This window comes from Sardina pilchardus, chromosome 15 (genome assembly GCF_963854185.1).
Source record: "Sardina pilchardus chromosome 15, fSarPil1.1, whole genome shotgun sequence".
Taxonomy (NCBI): domain Eukaryota; kingdom Metazoa; phylum Chordata; class Actinopteri; order Clupeiformes; family Clupeidae; genus Sardina; species Sardina pilchardus.
Genome location: NC_085008.1, coordinates 33,818,641 through 33,841,661, shown reverse-complemented (window position 1 = coordinate 33,841,661; position 23,021 = coordinate 33,818,641). Strand labels below are relative to the sequence as shown.

General features: G+C 38.4%; 1 protein-coding gene across 1 annotated transcript in view; it reads right to left on the bottom strand.

Moving 5' to 3' along the window:
* The window catches only part of LOC134102296 (cation channel sperm-associated auxiliary subunit gamma-like), a 445,552-nt gene that overhangs the window by 67,603 nt on the left and 354,928 nt on the right, over nucleotides 1–23,021 (bottom strand). The window contains exons 20-21 of the mRNA XM_062556364.1: nucleotides 433–496; nucleotides 233–331 (exon numbers count right to left, since the gene is read on the bottom strand). Of these exons, the coding sequence (XP_062412348.1) occupies nucleotides 233–331; nucleotides 433–496 (163 nt within the window). The remainder of the gene's footprint in view (nucleotides 1–232; nucleotides 332–432; nucleotides 497–23,021) is intronic.

Here is a 23,021-nt window from a genome sequence, read left to right as displayed (position 1 = left end):
CAATTTGATTTTTTACAATTTTTTTAGCATTACGATGATTTTATGTCAAATGATGATTTTATATTCTTCTATTTAGGCAACTTTAGCATGGTATAAAATACATGTTCTCCCCACTGTAGCTAGTAACTGAGCAGAGGCTATTTTGATAATATAATATAATGTAGATTTGAAAAGCAGAGGCTTGCTTTTGTTACACTCACCAGCAAAAATGTTTTTGTAGTTGATCACTTACCTATGGTTATAACTGTTGTACAGTAATATTTCTTCACCAGTATAATAGCGGATATTCTTTCTGGAGTATGCACCGCCACCTACTACTTTGAAAGTATAGCTGAGGAGTCACAGGAAAAACACATTACTTCCATTGTGAGACATCAAACACACACACACACACACACACACGTAACATACCAGTTAATCTACACATTATACCTGCCCATGAACGGTCCAGATTCTCCTGACACCATGTCCTGGATGAGGAAGAAGGGATAAAACACTGTCCAGAGAGAAAGAGAGAGAGATAGAGAGAGAGAGAAAGAGAGCAGTGAGAGATGTGACAATTTGTAGATACACTTTGAACAGAACATATACGCTTGAAGTTCAAATAAAAAAACACTGTCCTTGCATTAAAAAACCTGAGCCAGAACCAAACACCAAGCATTTACCACCACTCATTTCATACAGGTCACATAATTAGAATATCATGACAAGTTTATTTATTTCAGTAATTGTCAGGATCCGGCCCAGGATCTTTAGGTCCTGGCCAGGGCTGTACGCTACGAGCAGCTCGTCGCAAATGCGAGTAAATATATATTCGTGCGAATTGTAAAAAATATATTGTCGCACACGTGCGAATACTGATTTCAACCCTTTCATTCGCATTTTGCTCCTAAAATGAATCAACACCAAGTGGATCAAAGTATAGTACAATTTTCGCGCATCTGTATACACATTTCAGAGTTGACAACTCTTGCACCTGGCTGGACACTCACGCTTTCAATACAAATGTTGACTATTACCGTGTTCATTTAAAATATTATTATTATCACGGTTGATAAACACGGTGTGGAAACCGTAGGCTATGTTAAATTCCTCCCAGCTTCACCCGAGCCTGCATTTGACATAGGCCTGGTAGACTTGAAACAAAAATGGTATCCTACTGATTCTGTCGTAACCACGATTCGGTGCTACACCTGCTTCAAAAAGGCGGAACATTTTCATTGCAAATGTGCGCTGTATCATATAGCCACTCTGCGTCTTTGTAGGCTACGTTCACATTAAATCCATTCCACTAACGTTATCAGGAGAATACCGTAACGTTTTTTGTTTTTTTAGCACTGGTTGTTACTCATTGGATATAACAGATAGCCTATACCAAAGTCCAAGACAAGTCATGGTAAGTTAAGTAAGAGTAGGTTAAGCACCCAGCCAACATGACCAAGGAAAAAGTGAACGGGACAACTCAATCCCATGCCACGGTAGGCTACCTAAATCATAGAAGTTTACATTGCTGGACACTCATCTTTTCTATTACACCAGACATATTTGTCTTTACCTTTGTTAGTTTTTTTTTAACATTCATGTTATTTAATGAAAACATGTATCCTTGAACTATGCGTGACTAGTATTTTCCTAAAACCGAATGAAACCTAATTATGTTCAGTACGGTACTTAAAGTGACAGACATTCAATTAGACCTACACACCACCACTGTAATATCATTAAAGACAAGTGTAATCAATATGAAGTATTCAAGATATTGCAAATGTTATAAATTGTTAACAAAATTTATACAAATTCTGAATTCAAAATATGAAATAGAAACAAGACAAGCCATTTTCTGTGTGTGTGGAGGGTTTGAGCAGAGACTAGGATTGCCACTGCTGTGAATGATCTGTATCCTGGTTTTCAAGGAAATGTCTTAGTGCTCCTAAATTTTTCTCTGTGCTCCTAATGAAAAAGCTAAGCGTACAGCCCTGGTCCTGGCCATGTATTTCTTGTTTTCTGTATTAATTGTATTTCTTGTGTTTGCCATGTCAGTCCTTCTCATGTCACTTCCTGTTGTGTTCCTGTTTCCTGATGTCATGTCCTTGTCTACCAGGGGGTCAGGCAAGGGGGCAGGCATATTCCCGGAAGTAGAAACACGAAATGAGCTGGTGATCAATGCTCTACTAACTCCCATGGACGGCCATAGATTGCAGATTTTTTTGCGATCCCCTAACTTCATGTAACATGTGCCCTGTGTCGCCCTTATAGCTTCTGTGAATTCTATATAGGGTATCGAAGGCAAAAGTAATTCAGTGACAGCAGTTGCAGACTCATAAAATTCATGCTGCTCGAAACACAACAACGATGCACGCTTCTATCGGTAAGTTCAGTATGCGTTGGCTTCATTTAGTCTGCCTGCAAATGTTGCCTATGTTTAACAAGCTGCAAATTCACACTTGGTGTAGCACAAATACAGTAGCTTATCAGGTAACCACAAGTTTCTCTCATCCCATGGCTACTATAAGAGTCATTTTCATTGGATAGACAGCCTATTGCACACATAACAGCCTAATTGGCCACAGTCAGTTAAAAGCATTTAGGGATCATATTTATATTAATATAATATATTTATATTTATGTGTGTAGCCTATGCTGAAGTGAATTCTTACTCGATATTGACTCGCCGTGTTTATTACAGTATATCATGACATGAATATGACATTGTAGGATTTCAGACTTCATCACCATCCTCAAAGGCTTAGTTCACACTGGCAGTCGAAATCGGATGTCTTGCATATCCGATCAGAACCTGATCTTTCTGACTGACTGTTCTCATTGCATATTGCAAGTGATCATATCCGATCACATCCGATCTTGGCGTGCAATGCTCAGATCCGATATAAATTACACACACCTGGATTCATTAGGTAGAGTTGTACACAACCAAGTCGTAATAGATGAAAGTGGATTTATTTTTGATATTTTCCAACTAATTATGCGTAGCCGCGGCGCAAATACCTCGTCACCCTTAACGTTACAGTTTTCCATGTTTCACCATAAAATGATGAATTGAGTCTGACGTTGGTTTTTGTTTTGCTGGTAGCCCTGGCGCAAGCGCTGAATCAATCAATCAATCACTTTTGTCACTCAGAATTACGTTGTATTTGTTTGTCGCAGTGCAAATGACGAAAGGGGCACTTTGAAATCCTATTCAAGTGGTTCGACTGTTCAGATTGAGTCATATCCGATAGTAAGTGATATTGAAACCACCTCCCCATGTGGTGCGAATCAGCATTGGAAAAATCGCATTTCATGCGGTTTTGTGCCGTTCAGACTACCCAAAATTCAAGCTAGATACAATCCAGATAAGCAAAAAATCGGATTTCGACAGCCAGTGTGAACTCAGCCAGAATGTCATCCCAACCAATTAAATACATTTGCGCCTTTAAAGAGGTAGATGCGCGTTCTCGAAGACCTTTCTTCCCTCTCCAATCTTCATCAACGATGTATTACATTGTCTCCATCTGGAACGGCTAATTGGCTAATTCTAGCTGGTGACGGAAATGAACACCCATGAAACGGCATTTTCTCAAAGATGGCTGCGGTCAATTTTTCAAAAGTAGCTAGCCTAGCATGGGCCATTGAAATGATAGGGGGCGGGACTTAGTTCCTCTCTCCAGTTACATATAAGGCTGCGTTCAGACTGCCAGCCAAAATCCGATTTTTAGCCCATTCAGATTTGTATCGGATGTCACTTTTGAAGTCAGAACAGTGACAGTGAAATCCGATTTTTGCAAAACGGTTGCAAACCACATCCAGGAGGTAGTTTCATGTCGCATTCGGGGGGGGGGGGGGGGGCATTGTGGGTGGGTGGATGTTGCGTGCGTGGTGGGTGGGTGGATGTTTGCATGCGTGGTGGACGATGTGCGGGATTCTCTCTTCGGGTTTAACTGGGTAACCTATTCCTACGCACCTGTCCCCACAAAAGAGGTGTGTAAAAGCGTTTTGTGAACCCGCTATAGTATAATCATTTATATCACCATTGATATACTTATTAATACCAACCATCATGACTTACAGTAATACTAACACACTCTATTTCTCTTCCCTTTCCCCTATACCTCACCTGTGAGGTAAACCATTATCAGCCATCAACCATCTCTGTGCCTGTCCCTCATCACACCTGAAGTCACATCCCTCTGACTCCCCTACCATCGCCATTGCCTTCGCCATCCCTATGACTGCCCTACCATCGCCCTGCTGTGGTTCCCTGCCCGAATCTTTGGCCCACGCATCCCAGCGATCCATCACTTTCCGAAATAACTAATGGATTACTAATGGACAATTTATTCCCTACACTGGACTATTTGAACTTTCATTGTCATTGTAACTTTCAAACTACAAATGACTGTACTGTAACTGACCCAAGGCAGATGGGTTGGGCCCTTGAGTCGTGGATCTGTCTGAGGTTTCTTCCTATATGTATCTCCAATTCTAGGGAGTTTTTCCTTGCCCCTGTTACTCATGGGCTCTCTTTGAATGTCTAACACTCTGTAAAGCGCCATGAGACATGTGTAATGTATTGGCGCTCTATAAGCGACATTAAATTGAAATTGAAATTGAAATAGATCTGATTTGAGTGTCCGTGACGTGACTTTACGTGTGTGACCGCCCACCTATTACGGGTTGTGGAGCAACGTTACGGCTATGTCTTTAGACCATGTTATATTAAACGTGACTTAACAATACTCAATGCTAAATAGAGCATTATACAGTCTCTGCTCTGTTTCTATGGAAGTTGCAAGAATCCACATTGTTCTATTAAATGCCGTTAAATAATGAAATAGCCTTCCAACAGTTTGAAGCGGAGCTTGCCACTGATTAGTTTCGGTTTCTGTCGCGCAAATGCGCACACGTATGCATGCATTGAATGAACACTCACCTAGTTGTATTGTTCTATGTTTAATCACACCAAATTAGCAAGTATTTCCTCCTGATGGCAGAAATATTTGGGTAGCACTTTATAATAACCATCCGTTATAAATGGTTAATTGATGCTTTATTTTGCAACTATAATTAAACATTTAATAACTTAATAATCATAAATTAATCATTTGTAGATAACAATCAATGATTACTAAACACATAACTTACACATACTTTATTATCAGCTTATGAAAAAAGAAATAATGTATTTATATATAACATACTAAAAGATATCTGTTTAGTGATAACTTGATTTCAGTTTATTTTATATTAGTAAGCTACATTGTTATTGCAAATATCATATTATTAACTAGAAATGCAATTCCAAGGAATTACCAGTGCATGAAAATGCAAAAATATATAGATAGATTATGTAGATATGGTTATTAAGGTGTAGCTAGGGTGAACATGGTGGTTGCATAGATTAAAGAGAGTTGATAGTGTGAAGGTAGACAGTTTAAAGCTTACACATTCCAGTTCTAACTTAACTAATGATTTCTAACAGGTATGTTAAAATGTTAACTGTTAACAATGCTAACCCGGTTGATTAGCTAATTTAACTGATGATTTCTAACAGTTATGTTAAAAATACTAACTATGCTAAAAATGCTAACCAGGTTGATTAGCTAGCATAACTTAAAATTTCTAGCAGTTTTGTAAAAAATGCTAACTATGCTAACAATATTAACTATGCTAACAATGCTAACCAGGTTGATTAGCTAACTTAGTTGATGATTTTTTGCAGTTATGCTAAAAATGCTAACAATGCTAACTGTGCTAACAATGCTAACTAGCTAACTTGCTAGTGAGGACTTTTATTTTGAAACATTTGTTGCTAGGGTATCCATGGTGGCCACTATCAGGAAACAAGAAGTTACTGCAGTATAATCATGTTGGTTGCTATGGAAACAGTCATAAACACTTAATTTTAATGGTTGCTATGTTGGTTGCTAGGTACATGGAGGTTTCATGTAGTTGACTGGAGGCATAGTGGATGATAACTGACAGTTGGAATGGTTGAACAGTTCAATAGTTGAGTAGTTTCAATGGTTAAATGATTTAATAGTGTATTATTGCAGTGAGGACCTTTATTTTGAAACAGTTGTGGACAGAGGAAGTAGTGAAACAGGATCTGTAGTCTTAATGAGATTGTATGCTTAAAGCCTGAGACAGAAGGTGCCTCTCATAGCGTTTACGCGTCCTCTCTCGCTCCTCACTGATCTACATAAAGAACGATGGAGCGGCAACAATGGGATAGTCTAGCCCTTCTTCTATCTTTCTTTATGTAGATCATTGAGGATCGAGGAGCGAGGGAGGACATATAAACGCTGCTTGAGAGGGACCCACAGTAAATACTTTAAAAGTTGTATGTAGATAGTCTAATGTTGATAGACAGAATGTTTAATGGATGTTGATAGGCAGATTGTTTAATAGATATTGATTGACAGTTTAATGGGTGGATGAGTGAATGGTCTGAAGAAGATGAATGGATAGAAGGTTGGATGGAATGTGCCTTATATTCTTGTTAAGAGAGACACTGATACAGCTCTCTGAGAGTAGTTGACACAGGTGTAATCAATTTAACTGGCTAGTCTTAAGAGAGCCAGAGTACTCTTAAAGCCTGAGACAGAGTAAATAATTTAAAAGTTGAATGTAGATAGTCTAATTAATGTTGATAGACAGAGAGTTTAATGGATGTTGATAGACAGTTTAATGGGTGGATGAGTGAATGGTCTGAAGAAGATGAATGGATAGAATGTTGGATGGAATGTGCCTTATATTCTTGTAGAATGGAGAGACACAGCTCTCTACTGAGAGTAGTGGATACAGATACAGGTGTAATCAATTTAACTGGCTAGTCTTAAGAGAGCCAGCCTGAGACAGAGTAGATTGTTTAAAAGTTCAATGTAGAGCGTCTAATTGATGTTGTTGATAGGCAGACTGTTTAGAATGGGTGGATGAGTGAATGGTTTGAAGAAGATGAATGGATATAAAGTTGGATGGAATTAGGAGGACTTATTTTGATACTGTTGTGCGCAGAGGATACAGGGGAACAGAATATGTAGTCTTCAGAGAGGAGCCTGAGAGAAACTGACAGTTGGTGCCCAGGTGGCTGACCAGCTGGGGTAACATTCTAATTGCTGCCGTGATGTCATAATGAGCAATGTTAAGTCTATGGGGGAAATGGTGATAGTTTTTAACTAATAGTTTAAAAAGTATAAAAGTTACAAAGTTGAAAAATACAAAGCACATATGGCATAAGCAAGACCTACGCAACAAAGTTTGAATGAAGTTTCTACGTTAAACGGTTGAAGCTGAATTGCGAGCGTTAGAAGAAGAAGTTTAATAACTAGAGAATGTAATTCCAGGGAAATTACGAGTGCATGAAAATGCAAAAATGTATAGATACAGTAGATAATGTAGATATAGTTACTAAGGTGTAGCTAGGGTAAACATGGTGGTTGCATAGTTTAAAGAAAGCTGATAGTGTGAAGGTAGACAGTTTAAAGCTTAAACATTACAGTTCTAACTGAACTAATGATTTCTAGCAGTTATGCTAAAAATGTTAACTATGCTAGCAATGCTAACAATGTTAACAAGGTTGATTAGCTAACTTAGCTAATCATTTCTAACAGTTATGCTAAAAATGCTAACTATGCTAACAATGCTAATTATGCTAACCAGGTTGATTAGCTAACTTAGCTAATCATTTCTAGCAGTTATGCTAAAAATGCTAACAGTGCTAACCATGCTAACTGGCTAACTTGTTAGTGAGGACTTTTATTTTGAAACATTTGTTGATAGGGTATCTATGGTGGCCACTATCAGGAATAAAGAAGTTACTGTAGTAAAATCATGTTGGTTGCTATGGAAACTGTCATAAACGCTTCATTTTAATGGTTGCTATGTTGGTTGCTAGGTACATGGAGGTTTCATGTAGTTGACTGGAGGCATAGTTGATGATAACTGACAGTTGGAATGGTTGAACAGTTAAATAGTTGAGTAGTTTCAATGGTTAAACGATTTAATAGTGCATTATTGCAGTGAGGACTTTTATTTTGAAACAGTTGTGGACAGAGGAAGTAGGCCTAGTGAAACAGGATCTGTAGTCTTAATGAGATTGTATGCTTAAAGCCTGAGACAGAGAGAGCAGCAGGTGGCCGGCCACCTGGCATAAGATTCTAATTGCCCTATTATGATGTCATAATCACAATGTTAAGTCTATGGGGGAAATTTTAATAGTTTTTATTTAATAGTTCAAAAAGTATAAAAGTTACAAAGTTGAAAAATACAAAGCTGAAGTCACCTAAGTAAGACCTACGCAGCGCAGTTTGAACGAAGTTTCTACGTTAAACGGTTGAAGGTGAATTGCGCGCACAAAAACGTTAGAAGAAAAATAAAAATAATAAGAAGATATCGGATAACAGTAGAGTGCATTTTCATGCACTCTAATAATAATAAGAAGAATAGGAAGAACAGTACAGTGCATTTTCATGCACTGTAATAATAAGAAGTAGTAGAAGAAGAAGCCTAGGGATAACAGTACAGTGCATTTTCATGCACTGTAATAATAAGAAGTAGAAGAAGAAGCCTAGGGATAACAGTACAGTGCATTTTCATGCACTGTAATAATAAGAAGTAGTAGAAGAAGAAGCCTAGGAAGAACAGTACAGTGCGTGAACTGTAATAATGATATATTGAGTTATTGTTAATGATTATAATGTTGATTGTAGGCCTTTCCATAGCCATATACACAACACCTATGCATATTACATAGGTCGATTAACTATTGAAGTATAAATTATGTTCTATGGATTAACAGCTAGTTAGAAAAACAATTACAATATCTGTTTTTCAGATGGCTATGATAAAGTTGGGTCTTAGTCTTTTATTTGTTAGTAAATCATTTGTAAACTATCTAAACATGTAAATATCATTCATTGATGGGAAATGACTTGCATCAAACCTTTTTTGGAGAAGAATTTGGATGGCTATTATAAAGTTGCATCTTAGTCTTTTATATGTTAACTAGAAATGCAATTCCAAGGAATTACCAGTGCATGAAAATGCTAAAAAAATGTATAGATAGATAATGTAGATATGGTTACTAAGGTGTAGCTAGGGTAAACATGGTGGTTGCATAGTTTAAAGATAGTTGATAGTGTTAAGGTAGACATTTTAAAGCTTAAACATTCCTGTTCTAACTTAACTAATGATTTCTAACAGGTATTCTAAAATATTAACTATGCTAACAATGATAACCAGGTTGATTGGTTTACTTGGCTAATGATTTCTAGCAGTAATGCTAAAAATGCTAACAATACTAACTATGTTAACAATGCTAACCACATTGATTAGCTAACTTAGCTTATCATTTTTAACAGTTATGCTAAAAACGTTAACTATGCTAACAATGCTAACAATGCTAACCAGGTTGATTAGCTAACTTAGCTAATAATTTTTAGCAGTTATGTTAAAAATGTTAACAATGCTAACTATGCTAACTAGCTAACTTGCTACTGAGGACTTTTATTATGAAACATTTGTTGATAGGGTATCCATGGCTGCCACTATCAGGAATAAAGAAGTTACTGTAGTAAAATCATGTTGGTTGTTATGGAAACGTTCATAAACACTTCATTTTGATGGTTGCTATGTTGGTTGCTAGGTACATGGAGGTCTCATGTAGTTGACTGGAGGCATAGTTGATGATAACTGACAGTTGGAATGGTTGAACAGTTAAATAGTTGAGTAGTTTCAATAGTTAAATGATTGATTGATTAATTGTGATTATTGCAGTGAGGACTTTTATTTTGAAACAGTTGTGGAAAGAGGAAACAGTTAACAGGATATGTAGTCTTCTGAGAGACTGTATGCTTAAAGCCAGAGAAACTGACAGTTGGTGCCCAGGTGGCCGGCCACCTGGCGTAAGATTCTAATTGCTGCCGTGATGTCATAATGAGCAATGTTAAGTCTATGGGGAAATAGCTCAATGTTAAATCTATGGGGAAATCGTTTTTTAATTCATAGTTTAAAAAGTATAAAAGTTACAAAGTTGAAAAATACAAAGCACACATGGCATAAGCGAGACCTACGCAACAAAGTTTGAATGAAGTTTCTACGTTAAACGGTTCAAGCTGAATTGCGCGCGTTAGAAGAAGAAAAATAAAGATAAGAAGAAGCCTTGGAAGAACAGTACAGTGCATTTTCATGCACTGTAATAAACAATGTGTAAATTATCTAAAAATGGCAATCAATAACTGGAATGCAAACAATCTATGAACACAATGTTTATTTGAAGTTTCACCAAAACATTTATGAAAGTTGACAAAACAATGATCATGAATCAAATCAAAATGGACAACTTCTACAATTTCTTGGCAATGTCGTGGAGTAGGCGACCCATTGCTATGTTTTCTGGCTAGCCATTCATTCAGGCTAACAAGTCTTCTCCTCTGCAACCGCCATCGTCGTCGATAGGGTTACAGGCGATTTAGTTTCACCATCTAGTTTCCTGATCTTCCCCGACCTTGTAAAATGTCTACTTTTTCTTTTTAATATTTCGTGTCTGAGATAAATGACAATGAAATGTAATTATTTCTTCTTATAAGTCCACATACTTCGAGATCATGTCACTAGCAACTTGTTAACAACAACATAACCTGACGAAAAAATAAAGTTTAGTCACCCTCAGACGTAGTTTCCTGAATTCATTGCCTTCAAAATAAGAGTTGGAGATCCCTCTCTTTGGGCTCGCAACTTGCTAGGTTGATTTATTATTTGTAAATTTTATAATTCATAGCATATTACTGGAAACCAACCATGGTAAATGGAGGCTGATAAAATTATGGCAAGACAGTATCATCGGTCAATGCTTGTATTTTGTATATTGACGTTTCCCTCCACCCCATTGCTGCTAGCTTCACAGCTACCAATGCACTTCTGTTCTGGCGCGTATTTTATGGCACAAACTGGAACGCAGAGAAATGATATTTCCTGATAATGCGTGGTTTAGCAAGGGAGGTGCAACTAATTGAAAGTAAAAAGAATTTAAAGAGGCTTATGAAATAGTTGCAGAGGAGAAGACTGATTTAGAAAGATTAAATCATGCAACTGGCTTGAAAAGGAAACAGGTGCGTGTTTGGGATGCTCGGTGGTGTGAAGCACAAAAGATGTCGTTTCGACTCGTCTGTGCTAGTGGCAAAAAGGACAAGACAAGCTGGTACCTCTCATCGTCCACAATATTAGAACAGGGACCTTAGTTTTAAGTGATGAATCGTCAGCTACTGCCTGCACTTGGGTAGGAGTATGTGAACCTGACACAGTCAAGCATTCGTCAATGCAGATAGGCTACAGGTTGCCACACAGCACATCGAGAGGGCCTGGCAGAGTTAGCCTACAAGGAGAACATCTCAAGACGCAGGGGGAATCGGACAGCTGACTTGCTAAAGATCACCTTAATTGAGTGGAATGATCGCAATGGTCCACTCTGGGTCGCCTAGCCTACTCCACGACATTGCCAAGAAATGTAAAAATAAATTGTTCATTTTGATGTAGGCTAATGTTTTCCATTATCAAATTGTCATGATAATTTTGTTTTGTCAACTTTCAAAACTGTTTTGGTGAAACCTCAAATAAACATTATGTTCATAGATGGTTTTCTCTCCAGTTATTGATTGACATTTTTAGATCATTTACAAATTGTTTATTAACATGTAAAAGACTAAGATGCAACTTTATAATAGCCATCCAAAAAAGGTTTGATGCCGTCATTTCCCTACCATTAGGCTAATGATATTGACATTTTTAGATAGTTTACAAATGATTTACTAACAAATAAAAGACTAAGGCCCAACTTTATCATAGCCATCTGAAAAACAAATATTGTAATTGTTTATCTAACCAACTGTTAATCAATAGAACATCATTTATAGTTCAATAGTTAATCAATCTATGTAATAGGCATAGGCGTTGAGGATATGGCTATGTAAAGGCCTATAATCAACATTATAATCATTAATAATAAGTCAATATGGCATTATAAATAATACAATATTTGCAATAATAATGTAGCTTATTGATATAAAATATATTGAAATCAAGTTATCACTAAACAGATATTTTTCCGTATGTTATATATAAATAAATTGTTTCTTTTTTCATAAGCTGATAATAACGTATTTGTAAGTTATGTGTTTAGTAATCATTGATTGTTATCTACAAATTATTAATTTATGATTATTAAATTATTAAATGTTTAATTATAGTTGCAAAATAAGGCATCAATTAACCATTTATAACGGATGGTTATTATAAAGTGCTACCAATATTTGTTTTCGTTGCTACAGCAACCTGTCAGATCTGTTACTAATGTGACCCAGTCTGAACAGAGCCATATCCGATTTGGACACTTGCTAAAGGCAGTGTGAACAGTCAGCCCTAAAAATCGGATATGAGAAGGAATCAGATTTGAATCAGATTCGTCTGCAGTCTGAACGCGGCCATTGTGCTTTTGTTCCTATTGACCCTATCCCTCACCTGAGCCTTGTTCCCTGATTATTGCATTGTTCCTTTCCACCTGTATCTTGTTAAGTTATGTGCATTTAAACCCTGTCTTTTCTTTTGTTCTTTGCTGGATTATTTTGAGTCTCTCAGTCATGCCAGTCCTTGTCAAGTCTGTACCGTAAGTGTCCTCTGTGCCAAGTCTTGGGTTTTGTGAGTTTGGACTGTTTTTAGATTTCCTTCTGCCTTTGGGAATTGATTCTGATTTTTAAAAAAAAAAATGTATCTCCTGAGTGTTGGACTTGCCTTGACTTGCCTTGCCTTGCTTGCCTGTTTTGTGGAGTTTTTTCTTGCCCTGTCGGGGATTCCTTATATTTGAACAACCATTTTGAAGCTAAATTTTGACATTAAAGTTCTTTTTTCCTATAATTCCTGATTTTGTGTCTGCTATTGGGACCAATCTTGCTAGCCTGTCCTCAGTTCTTGACAGTAATTCCATTCAATTCCACACAGACTGATATTTCAAGTGTTCTGATTGCTTTTATCAGAAAATTTGAATATTGTGAAAAGGTTCAATATTGAAGACCCCTTGTGCCACACTTTAATCAGCTAATTAACTTAAAACCTTTAAATGGTCTCACAGTCTAGTTCTGTAGGCTACACTATCATGAGACTGCTGACTTGACAGTTGTCCCAAAAAAGACCATTGACACCTTGCACAAGAAGACCTTCGACCAAGAAAAGTGCACTGGAATGCCTGTTGAAGTGGAACCTCCTACCAGCGAAGTCGGGGGAGCTCGACCTACCTCGACAGCACCGAAATTAGATCGGAGGTGGTTACATGTCGGCAGTCCGACATCCTGCCAGTCCGACATCCCTTTCGTCTGACATGCTGCTACTCAGACATGGTGTCATTCCGACATGCTGCCAATCTGACACATTTTAGTACTGCCATTTCGACAATTTAGCCTATTAAATTCCAACATCCTGAGAAGCACGTAAGCAATGGCGTGGGAAGGGTGCTGAGCATAGAGGGGCTGAGGGTGCTGCAGCGAAGTTGCCGATGCAATGCGTGCTTCTCAAGTCTGATAATTTGCAGCAAGATCGAATGGTATTATGGAACCATGGACTGAAAGTAAACTAAAAGTTTCCCCAATCGGGAAATACTTCTTAATTTAATGTCATCAAGGCATATAGCCTACAATTGGTATGAGCATGCAATGTGCGTCCTTGCCCAACTTATAAAGTGGCTCGTTGGAAAGCCCCACGTCTGCTCTTTCGTGCAATAAAGGTTTCATCTCGCTGCAATTTATAATCGCGGAGCAATGACGCACTCAATCGGGCTCTATGGGTTTTGGTTTTGGTTTTTGTTTTGGTCCATTGATGAAGACGTTAATAAAGAGTTTCTTAATAATATTTTATGCCTGCATTTCATGCTTGGGAGAGCTTCAAGGCATTCATGTGAGGAACGGCTGAAACAGAATTTGTATAGGAAAATCCTTAGGCTAATTATGTTCAATGTTGAGTCAAATAGCCTAATTTTTGGATGAATGCTGACACGGAACAAAAAAAGGTAGACTAAATGCATGTTTCCCAACTTCTTAGCAATCACTAGGCTAAATATAATTAGGCCTATATTGTTCTACATGCCTACCAGTTTTGCGTAGCTCAATGACTAAGTTAGACTTCTTTTTACAATAAGCAGGTCGGGTAAAGTATTTCAATATTTTTTTTTTGCGGTCCGAGTTGCGGTCGGGTTAGTTGTATAAACGGCGGGGCGGGGCTGGCTGTTTAGACACGTAGGCCTACCCACTCATCACTGACCTGCACATATTCAGACAGCTGTCCATGGTTCTGAAGAGGCAGCAGATAGATAGGCACTCCACTCCTTATCTGATATAGCCTACGATAAGTTTCCTCCTCATAAGGGGCATTTTTTTTCTCGATAAACATGGTATGTTTGATAGGCTACGATGTGAGAATCGAAACAATGTCTGCACAGGCTACTTATAGCCTGTTTACTGGAGGAGAAAACAATCCCTTCAATCAGCACACAGTTTTGGCCTGCTGATAATTCAATTTCCTAAAAAGGCTATCACTACAATCTAAACTGCAAGGGCTATTTGTTTTGCAAAACAGGACTCGTTTAGTAGGCCGACTGCTTGGCACGCAAAATTTTGTAGAACGACGAGAGCACACGCTTTGAGTTATTGAGTTATTTTACAATTGTGCATGATTTAGGCTACTTTTTATTGAATTTGTAGGCTGGAATGAATCGCGGCAAAAGGTTTTACTACCGGGAGAAAAACATTGTCTAGTAGCGTAGGCTAGTCCTATTCTTTTCTGTAAGCTAATATATTTTCTGCAACTCGAAACTAGTCAACTATAGCCTGCTTGCGACGTCTCTCCTCATTAATAGTTTAGAATGCTTCCATATTCAAATGGCATGGTTGTTTACAGAAAACACGCAAGTAGCCTAATAGCCTACACACTTTGAAGTAGCCTACAAACAATTAATGAACTTAAGATAGGCCCCATTTCCCTTATTACATTAATGGCCTAATGTCTGAATGGCGGAATGTTTAAAAATAAATAAATAAATACCGGCACTTCGACATTGGATTTTTTTTTTTTGTCGGATTGGTGGGAGGTTTCCAATACATTGGAAATGCTGACATTCCGACAATTAGACATCAATGTCGGAATGGGGTTATGTCGGAATGGATGACAACTACCATCGGAGGTTAATGGTGGTGCCCATGGAGTCACGCATCTTGAGAGAAAAAACCTCAACGAATAGGCTAGAAACTAGTGGTGGGCCGTTATCGGCGTTAACGTGCTGCGTTAACGTGCAACTCTTATCGGGCGATAAAAAAAATATCGGCGTTAATCTATGCTCAAAGTTGGGCTGGGAGCTGGGTCTATACCACGCAAGCTATGATCACTTTCACCTTGATATTTTAGCGTGAATGCCAAATGTTTAAGAGTGAGACTGAAAAAAGTCTAGGTCGCACGGGTGAATCTGACGCTGCTCGGCTGCTTTCTTTCACAAGTTGTCATTGTAGACTGCGTGCAACTTTACCAAACAGTATAGAAGTAACCCCCCTCCCCTTGGCCCGCTTTCTCTTGCTCTCCCTCTCCCTCACTCTCCCGTGCGCGCTCAATGGACACTCGCGACCCGCCCTCGACATCCACATTTAATCCAAATAAAACATTCACTATCGTGAAAGCAATGATGCATATAGAAGACGTTAGCTAAATTAATATAAATTCCGGTTAGCATCATTGCTGCAGAAAGTTGATTAAAACTCTTACATTCAAGTCACTCTTGCATGAGTTGGATGATAATCTCAATACCAATGTTTTCCAACTCCAAAACTCGAAAGGAGAAAAAATATTAGCCCACATTGAAACTTACAGTAAACACACGTGGGGAAACTGAGCAGTCCAACTGGTAAACTATGATAAACTAGCCAACTATGCTACTTTGTTTACATTTTGAGGTTTCAAGCAGACAGCTGAATTAAAGAGGCAGAGTACTATAAACATAACTTCTCTGCGTGTAGGGTTGTTTAAAGAATAGGCCAGTCAATCTAGCGTTTGACCCATAACTAATTGCAATAGTAATCATTCCAAGTTTTTTGTGATCCCTATGTATTTCTAATTAACATATAAAAAATCTACCCATTTATATTTAGTGGAACATATTTTTTTTCAAGGTCAAAGGTAGCAATTTCCAATGCATTTTGCCATTGGGATTTACTGCTGGTGAAATGGGTGAAATTTTAAACTGTAGATATCAAATTGAAACTTTCACAGTTGTTTACTCACATTAAGGCAAAGGTTTTTTGTATTGCAAGTTTTCTGAAATGTGATGTTTAGATATGCAAATGAGTTGTCAATAATATGGTATGATGGAAGTATCTCAGTGCATGCCAACTCACTTGATATGTTGTCTAAAGGTCAATATCTTCCTTATGTGACTTGGCATGCATTGAGATACCTCCATCATACCATATCATTGACAATCATTTGTTCTATAATGTACTTCCATTGAAACGCATTGATTTTGACTTGACTTGATTTCCTCATTTCTGAGGTGATATGAAGTAATATCTAATATTCCCTTTGCATAGGCTTTTGGTATCCAATATAGAAGCAAAATGCAGCAATTATTTTGAAGTTGACCGTACCTATTGTTCAGATTTAGTTTTCTAGAAATATTTGCAAATTATTGCATATTTAGGTAAAACTGGTCTCATTTGCATATCTAAACATCACATTTCAGAAAACTTGCAATACAAAAAAATATTTGCCTTAATGTGAGTAAACAACTGTGAAAGTTTCAATTTGATATCTATAGTTTAAAATGTTACCCATTTCACCTGTAGTAAATCCCAATGGTAATATGCATTGGAAATTGCTACCTTTGACCTTGAATAAAAGTATGTTCCACTAAATATAAATGGGTAGATTTTTAATATGTGATGCAGGAGGGTTTAAGGATCAATAAAAAGCATGAACCATTACTATTGCAATTAGTTTAAGTTTTGGCCCTTTTTTGAGCTAGATTGACTGGCCTAGAAACACTAAAGAGTTTTTCGTACCGTAATATAATGTTTCCCACATTTTTTCAGCAGTTCATCAACTCGTAACAGGGTGAACGGCACTTCTGCAGCCCTCTATCGGCAGTGTTGGGGGTAACGAGTTACAAAGTAACGAATTACTGTAATTTCATTACTGTTGTCAGGAACGTGGTAACGTAACGCATTACAGTTCAAATTTCAGTAACTTCATTACAGTTCCTAGTCTACAGTAACGTTTGTTACTGTGTTACCCACGTTTTTATGTTGACTAATAAAACGAATACTAGGCTCCATGAATTCGCTCTCCTTGGCTCTAGGTTAAATGAGACGGAGCTACTAGCGTATGCATAGCATACTGCTGCGGAGATCGGTTGTGCAGGGGTGTCCAAACCAGGGGGTCAGGATTTGGAGGGTTAGCTTCAGCCAGTTAGCATGGCATTTGGCCGCCGACATTTTTTTAAAAATGGCGTTACATGGTTGCAACGTCCGGCACCAGTTTTTGCATGCTGATTGGTAGATGACAACTCATGCACGAGTTTGATGTTGAGCACGAGCGTCCTCGCGCGTCCATGTTGATTATGCATTCTAGAAGACATAAATAAAACTAGAAATGCAATTCCAAGGAATTACCAGTGCATGAAAATGCAAAAATATATAGATAGATTATGTAGATATGGTTATTAAGGTGTAGCTAGGGTAAACATGGTGGTTGCATAGTTTAAAGAGAGTTGATAGTGTGAAGGTAGATAGTTTAAAGCTTACACATTCCAGTTCTAACTTAACTAATGATTTCTACCAGGTATGTTAAAATGTTAACTGTTAACAACAACAGGTTGATTAGCTAATTTAACTGATGATTTCTAACAGTTATGTTAAAAATACTAACTATGCTAAAAATGCTAACAATGCTAACCAGGTTGATTAGCTAACTTAACATTTTTAGCATTACTGCTAGAAATTATTAGCTAACTATGCTTACCAGGTTGATTAGCTAACTTAGCTAATGATGTCTAGCAGCTATGTTAAAAATGCTAACTATGCTAACTAGCTAACTTGCTAATGAGGATTTTTATTTTGAAACATTTCTTGTTAGGTTATCCATGGTGGCCACTATCAGGAAACAAGAAGTTATTATAGTATAATCATTTTGGTTGCTATGGAAACGGTCATAAACGCTTAATTTAAATGGTTGCTATGCTGGTTGCCTGGTACATGGAGGTTTCATGTAGTTGGCCGAAGGCATAGTTGATGATAACTGACAGCTGGATTGGTTGAACAGTAAAATAGTTGAGTAGTTACAATGGTTAAATGATTTGATAGTCTATTATTGCAGTGAGGACTTTTATTTTGAAACAGTTGTGGACAGAGGAAACAATTTAACTGGCTTCGAGAGCCAGATTGTATGCTTTAAGCCTGACACAGAAGGTGCCTCTCATGCAGCGTTTACGCGTCCCCTCTCGCTCTTCGGGCCTCGATCCTCACTGATCTACAAAAAGAACGAAGGAGCGGCAACAATGGGATAGTCTAGCCCTTCTTCTATCTTTCTTTATGTAGATCATTAAGGATCGAGGCCCGAGGAGTGAGGGAGGACATATAAACGCTGCTTGAGAGGCACCCACAGTAAATACTTGTATGTAGATAGTCTAATTAATGTTGATAGACAGAATGTTTAATGGATGTTGATAGGCAGATTGTTTAATAGATATTGATTGACAGTTTAATGGGTGGATGAGTGAATGGTCTGAAGAAGATGAATGGATAGAAGGTTGGATGGAATGTGCCTCATATTCTTGTTAAGAGACACTGATACAGCTCTCTGAGAGTAGTTGATACAGGTGTAATCAATTTAACTGGCTAGTCTTAAGAGAGCCAGAGTGTATGCTTAAAGCCTGAGACAGAGTAAATAATTTAAAAGTTGAATGTAGATAGTCTAATTAATGTTGATAGACAGAGAGTTTAATGGATGTTGATAGACAGTTTAATGGGTGGATGAGTGAATGGTCTGAAGAAGATGAATGGATAGAAAGTTGGATGGAATGTGCCTTACATTCTTGTAGAATGGAGAGACACAGCTCTCTACTGAGAGTAGTGGATACAGATACAGGTGTAATCAATTTAACTGGCTAGTCTTAAGAGAGCCAGAGTGTATGCTTAAAGCCAGAGACAGAGTAGATTGTTTAAAAGTTGAATGTAGATCGTCTAATTGATGTTGATAGGCAGACTGTTTAGAATGGGTGGATGAGTGAATGGTTTGAAGAAGATGAATGGATAGAAAGTTGGATGGAATTAGGAAGACTTATGTTGATACAGTTGTGCGCAGAGGATAAAGGGGAACAGAAAATGTAGTCTCAAGAGAGCCACTGTATGTTTAAAGCCTGAGAGAGAGAGAGAGAGAGAGAGAGCTGCTGCACCTGGACTGGCCACCTGGCGTAAGATTCTAATTGCTGATGTCATACAGTGGGTACGGGTTGAGAATGCACCTTCTCCCGCGGGACTCCCGAAGAGATCCCGCAGGCCGTCAAGCCGATTTTTTTCGAGGCTAAGGCAATGTACCCAAACAACCACCAGGTGGCAGAAAGTTTCATCCCGCATTTCAAAATGATGAGGACCGCATATCCGTCAAGTCGACTCCTTAATCTCATTTAATCATTACAATGAAGGTGATGACTGGCGAAATTATTCAAACGACGTTTCAATGAACCATTGTTGAAATGAAGGAAAATGGTTATAGAAAATCGCCTACAGCCTAACGCCGACACAGCTGATTCTTTGATTGATTCTAAGCTGTTTTGATGTAGGGGATGGGTAAACTGGCGCGCTACAAACATGTTACCAATCAAATGTAATATTAGTAGGACTAGCCTACTTAGACACTTTAGTCATAGGCAACGTTGCCATGTTAATTTGGGCTAGAAGTGCTTGATTGTGGTGGCGCTCCTGTCCGCTGCTTCTCCCAAATTGTGTGGCAAATTTGTCACTCAGCAATCAGCTAAAATGTCAAATCATATTTATTTCTCTTTGTCGCCATGGTATTGGGGGAAACGCGGAGAAACGAGACGGTCAGTCCTCATATTTTTTCTTCGCGTTTCGTTATAAGAAATATATGTAATAGTTATTAGTCTTCTTCCGTATTGAACAGATAGGCTACGGGACGCTCTTTGTTCCGTATTTTAAGGAACTACTCAATGCACACACACTACAATGAAAAACACACAAAGAAATCGCTAAACATATAGCCTACAACCAAATGACACTTTAATGCAGCGTTTCTCAAACTATGGGCCGCGAAACGTGGAGACTGCTGCTGGTCTGCGAGACATGGAGTGAAATTAGGTCCGGTGATCTGATAATTTGCTGCGCAATTGACCAAGCAACCGCGGACCGACAGAAAAAGAAAGCAAACATTGCTGCTATCGGGAGGAAATGCTTGCTAATTTTATGTGTTTAAACATAGAGCCATAAAATTAGGTGTGTCTGTTATTATGATAATTTTCGAGATAACTGCTTGTCCATAGCTCAGTGACAGGTGTAAATAGCCTTGCCATAAGCACTGCTGTGGAATGCAGGTGCTTCTTTTATTATGCGGTTAGAGCATAAGCGCTTACTCATATAGACCAGGGGTCTTCAACCTTTTTCAGCCCAAGGACCCCTTGGCTGTGAGAGAGACTGAGCACGGACCCCCACACCTGGCACACCTCAAATCATGCCTATCATTTGAACCGTCAGTCATTAGTGCCTACATGCATGCACGTACTGTACGCGCACGCACACACACGAACGCACACATTCTAATTAACACATTCTAATTCACATTATTATTAACAGGGGGGTAACTGCTTTATACAACTCGTTTCTGATAATTCTTTACATAGTGTTGCATAAACTCGCCCTATAATAGAATGAATGTCACAAGGGTCAACTAAGGTGGATATGTAAGGGATAATCAACGACGCACCGTGCGTTTCTAGGAAAATAATGCACGTTTTAAGTGTTAATAAGGTCCCGACGCCGCAGGCATTATTGCAGTGCATTATTTTCCTATAAACGCACGGCGCGGAGTTGATTATCCCGTTTATACCACTGCTACTATCATTTTCGTTTATATTGCCGCTGTCTTAGACAACGTTGCTGTGTTTACCGTTACATTCACATTGGCGAATTAATATTCAAGTGTGAGAAGCTCCGCTTTAACCCTCTCTGGTGGTATAAATTCAGCTAAATTCAGGCAAAGCTTCATTTGCTCAACCTGATACAGACAGAGAGCCTCTGCATCTTGTGTAAATATAACTTGTCTTACACAAGGAAACACAAACACACAAGATTATCGTTATCGTTTCATTTTGATGGTATGACATCGCGGAGAACGTTGGATTAATGAATTCACGCAGAACGCCTTGACCCCCGGTTGAAGACTCATGATATAGACTATAACTCAGGGACAGGTGCAAAACCACCAACTGGGATGGATCGAAGGGCAAGCAAGCACTGCCACACAACGTGAAGGCCTTTGTGTTGTCAACACTAAACAGAAAGTTTCCTACGATGGGGAGAAGTGGCTGCAAGGACTGCATCGATAAGATCAACGAATGCCTTCGCAAGCCCCGAAACCCCGGTGATACATTTTCTTTCCTTTAATTCAATAAAAAAATGTTTATCTGAAGAACTTTTCCGAGGTTGTCTTGTCTACCAAATCCTAAACTTAAATAGCGTAAACATTTTATCTTATGAAAAAACTCTTAGGGGGAACAGTTAGGCAGCCCTTCCTCCATATCGTAGTAGGCCTATAGGCAATTTATTAGAGGGGTCAAAAAAACTCATAAAGTAGGCTAGCCTGCTACTTTTTCCAGACTAAATGTGTCACTTTAGTGATTGGCTCTTTCAAATGCAAATTAGGTGGATGGGCTTTTGAATGGGCCTGCTGCAGGTGAGAGGACAAATCCTAAGAATTTGTTGTTTTTACAAAGTGCCATTATCATTGGCATATTCTCTTAAAACAATACATAAGTTTAGAGCGAACGTTTCAACTATGTTTGCCATGGTAGACAAAAACACTCAAATAAAACAATAGCCTAAAAAATAACTGTAGTGCGTAATGGACACGGCTCTATATCCTAAATAATTTTCGAGGTTTGCCATTTGGTAAAAAGCCAGGTCTATATATATATATAGAGAGAGAGAGAGAGAGAGAGAGAGAGAGAAAGAGAGAGAGAGAGATTCATGCATTCTGCATTACCGTGACCCTATACCTTGGATGTTTTTTTTCTCATTGGAATACAGCAGGACAGGATGTCTTTTATCTATCAAACGCAAAAGCTGAGATTGTTGGAAGGACTCTACTCAACAAACTTGTTTTTCGTTTCTGGGAGATCTCGTTATCGTTTTGGATTGTCGGATTTTATACGTATTGTATATATAGGATGAACAAAGTCCATAGATTTGCTATATTAAATACATTAGCCTAATAATTAGGCTATGTGCCACGTCCGATTTCGCAAGTGGTGTAGTAGGCCTAGGCTACATTTAAAAATCGACAGCCGTATGTGAGATCCATTTCATGAAGAGCAATTGTCTTGTGCGATCATGCCCCCTCCCCCACACTCGTCTAACCAGTTCACTACATTATAGCCTACCTATATGTGGCAATGAGGACGACTGCCTCTCCCTCTTCTCTCTCGACAGACACCTGAGCCCGACACTATGTCAATGTAAAAATGTGCGTGAGTGTGCGCTGAACCACGAATTCACATAGGCTATTAACTTTTCTTTTCAGCAGACATCGCAAACATAAAAAATCGCAAAACAGAAAATCTTTCATTTTTTAATAAAACGACAACTTTTCTCTCGATGAGTTCCGGGGAGGCTCTTCGAGTGGGTTTCGAACCCCGATCGCTGGCGTAGGCCTACCTTGCACATGCTCCAACCTGTTGCGCCACAGCTCGATTGCTAACACCGTTATGC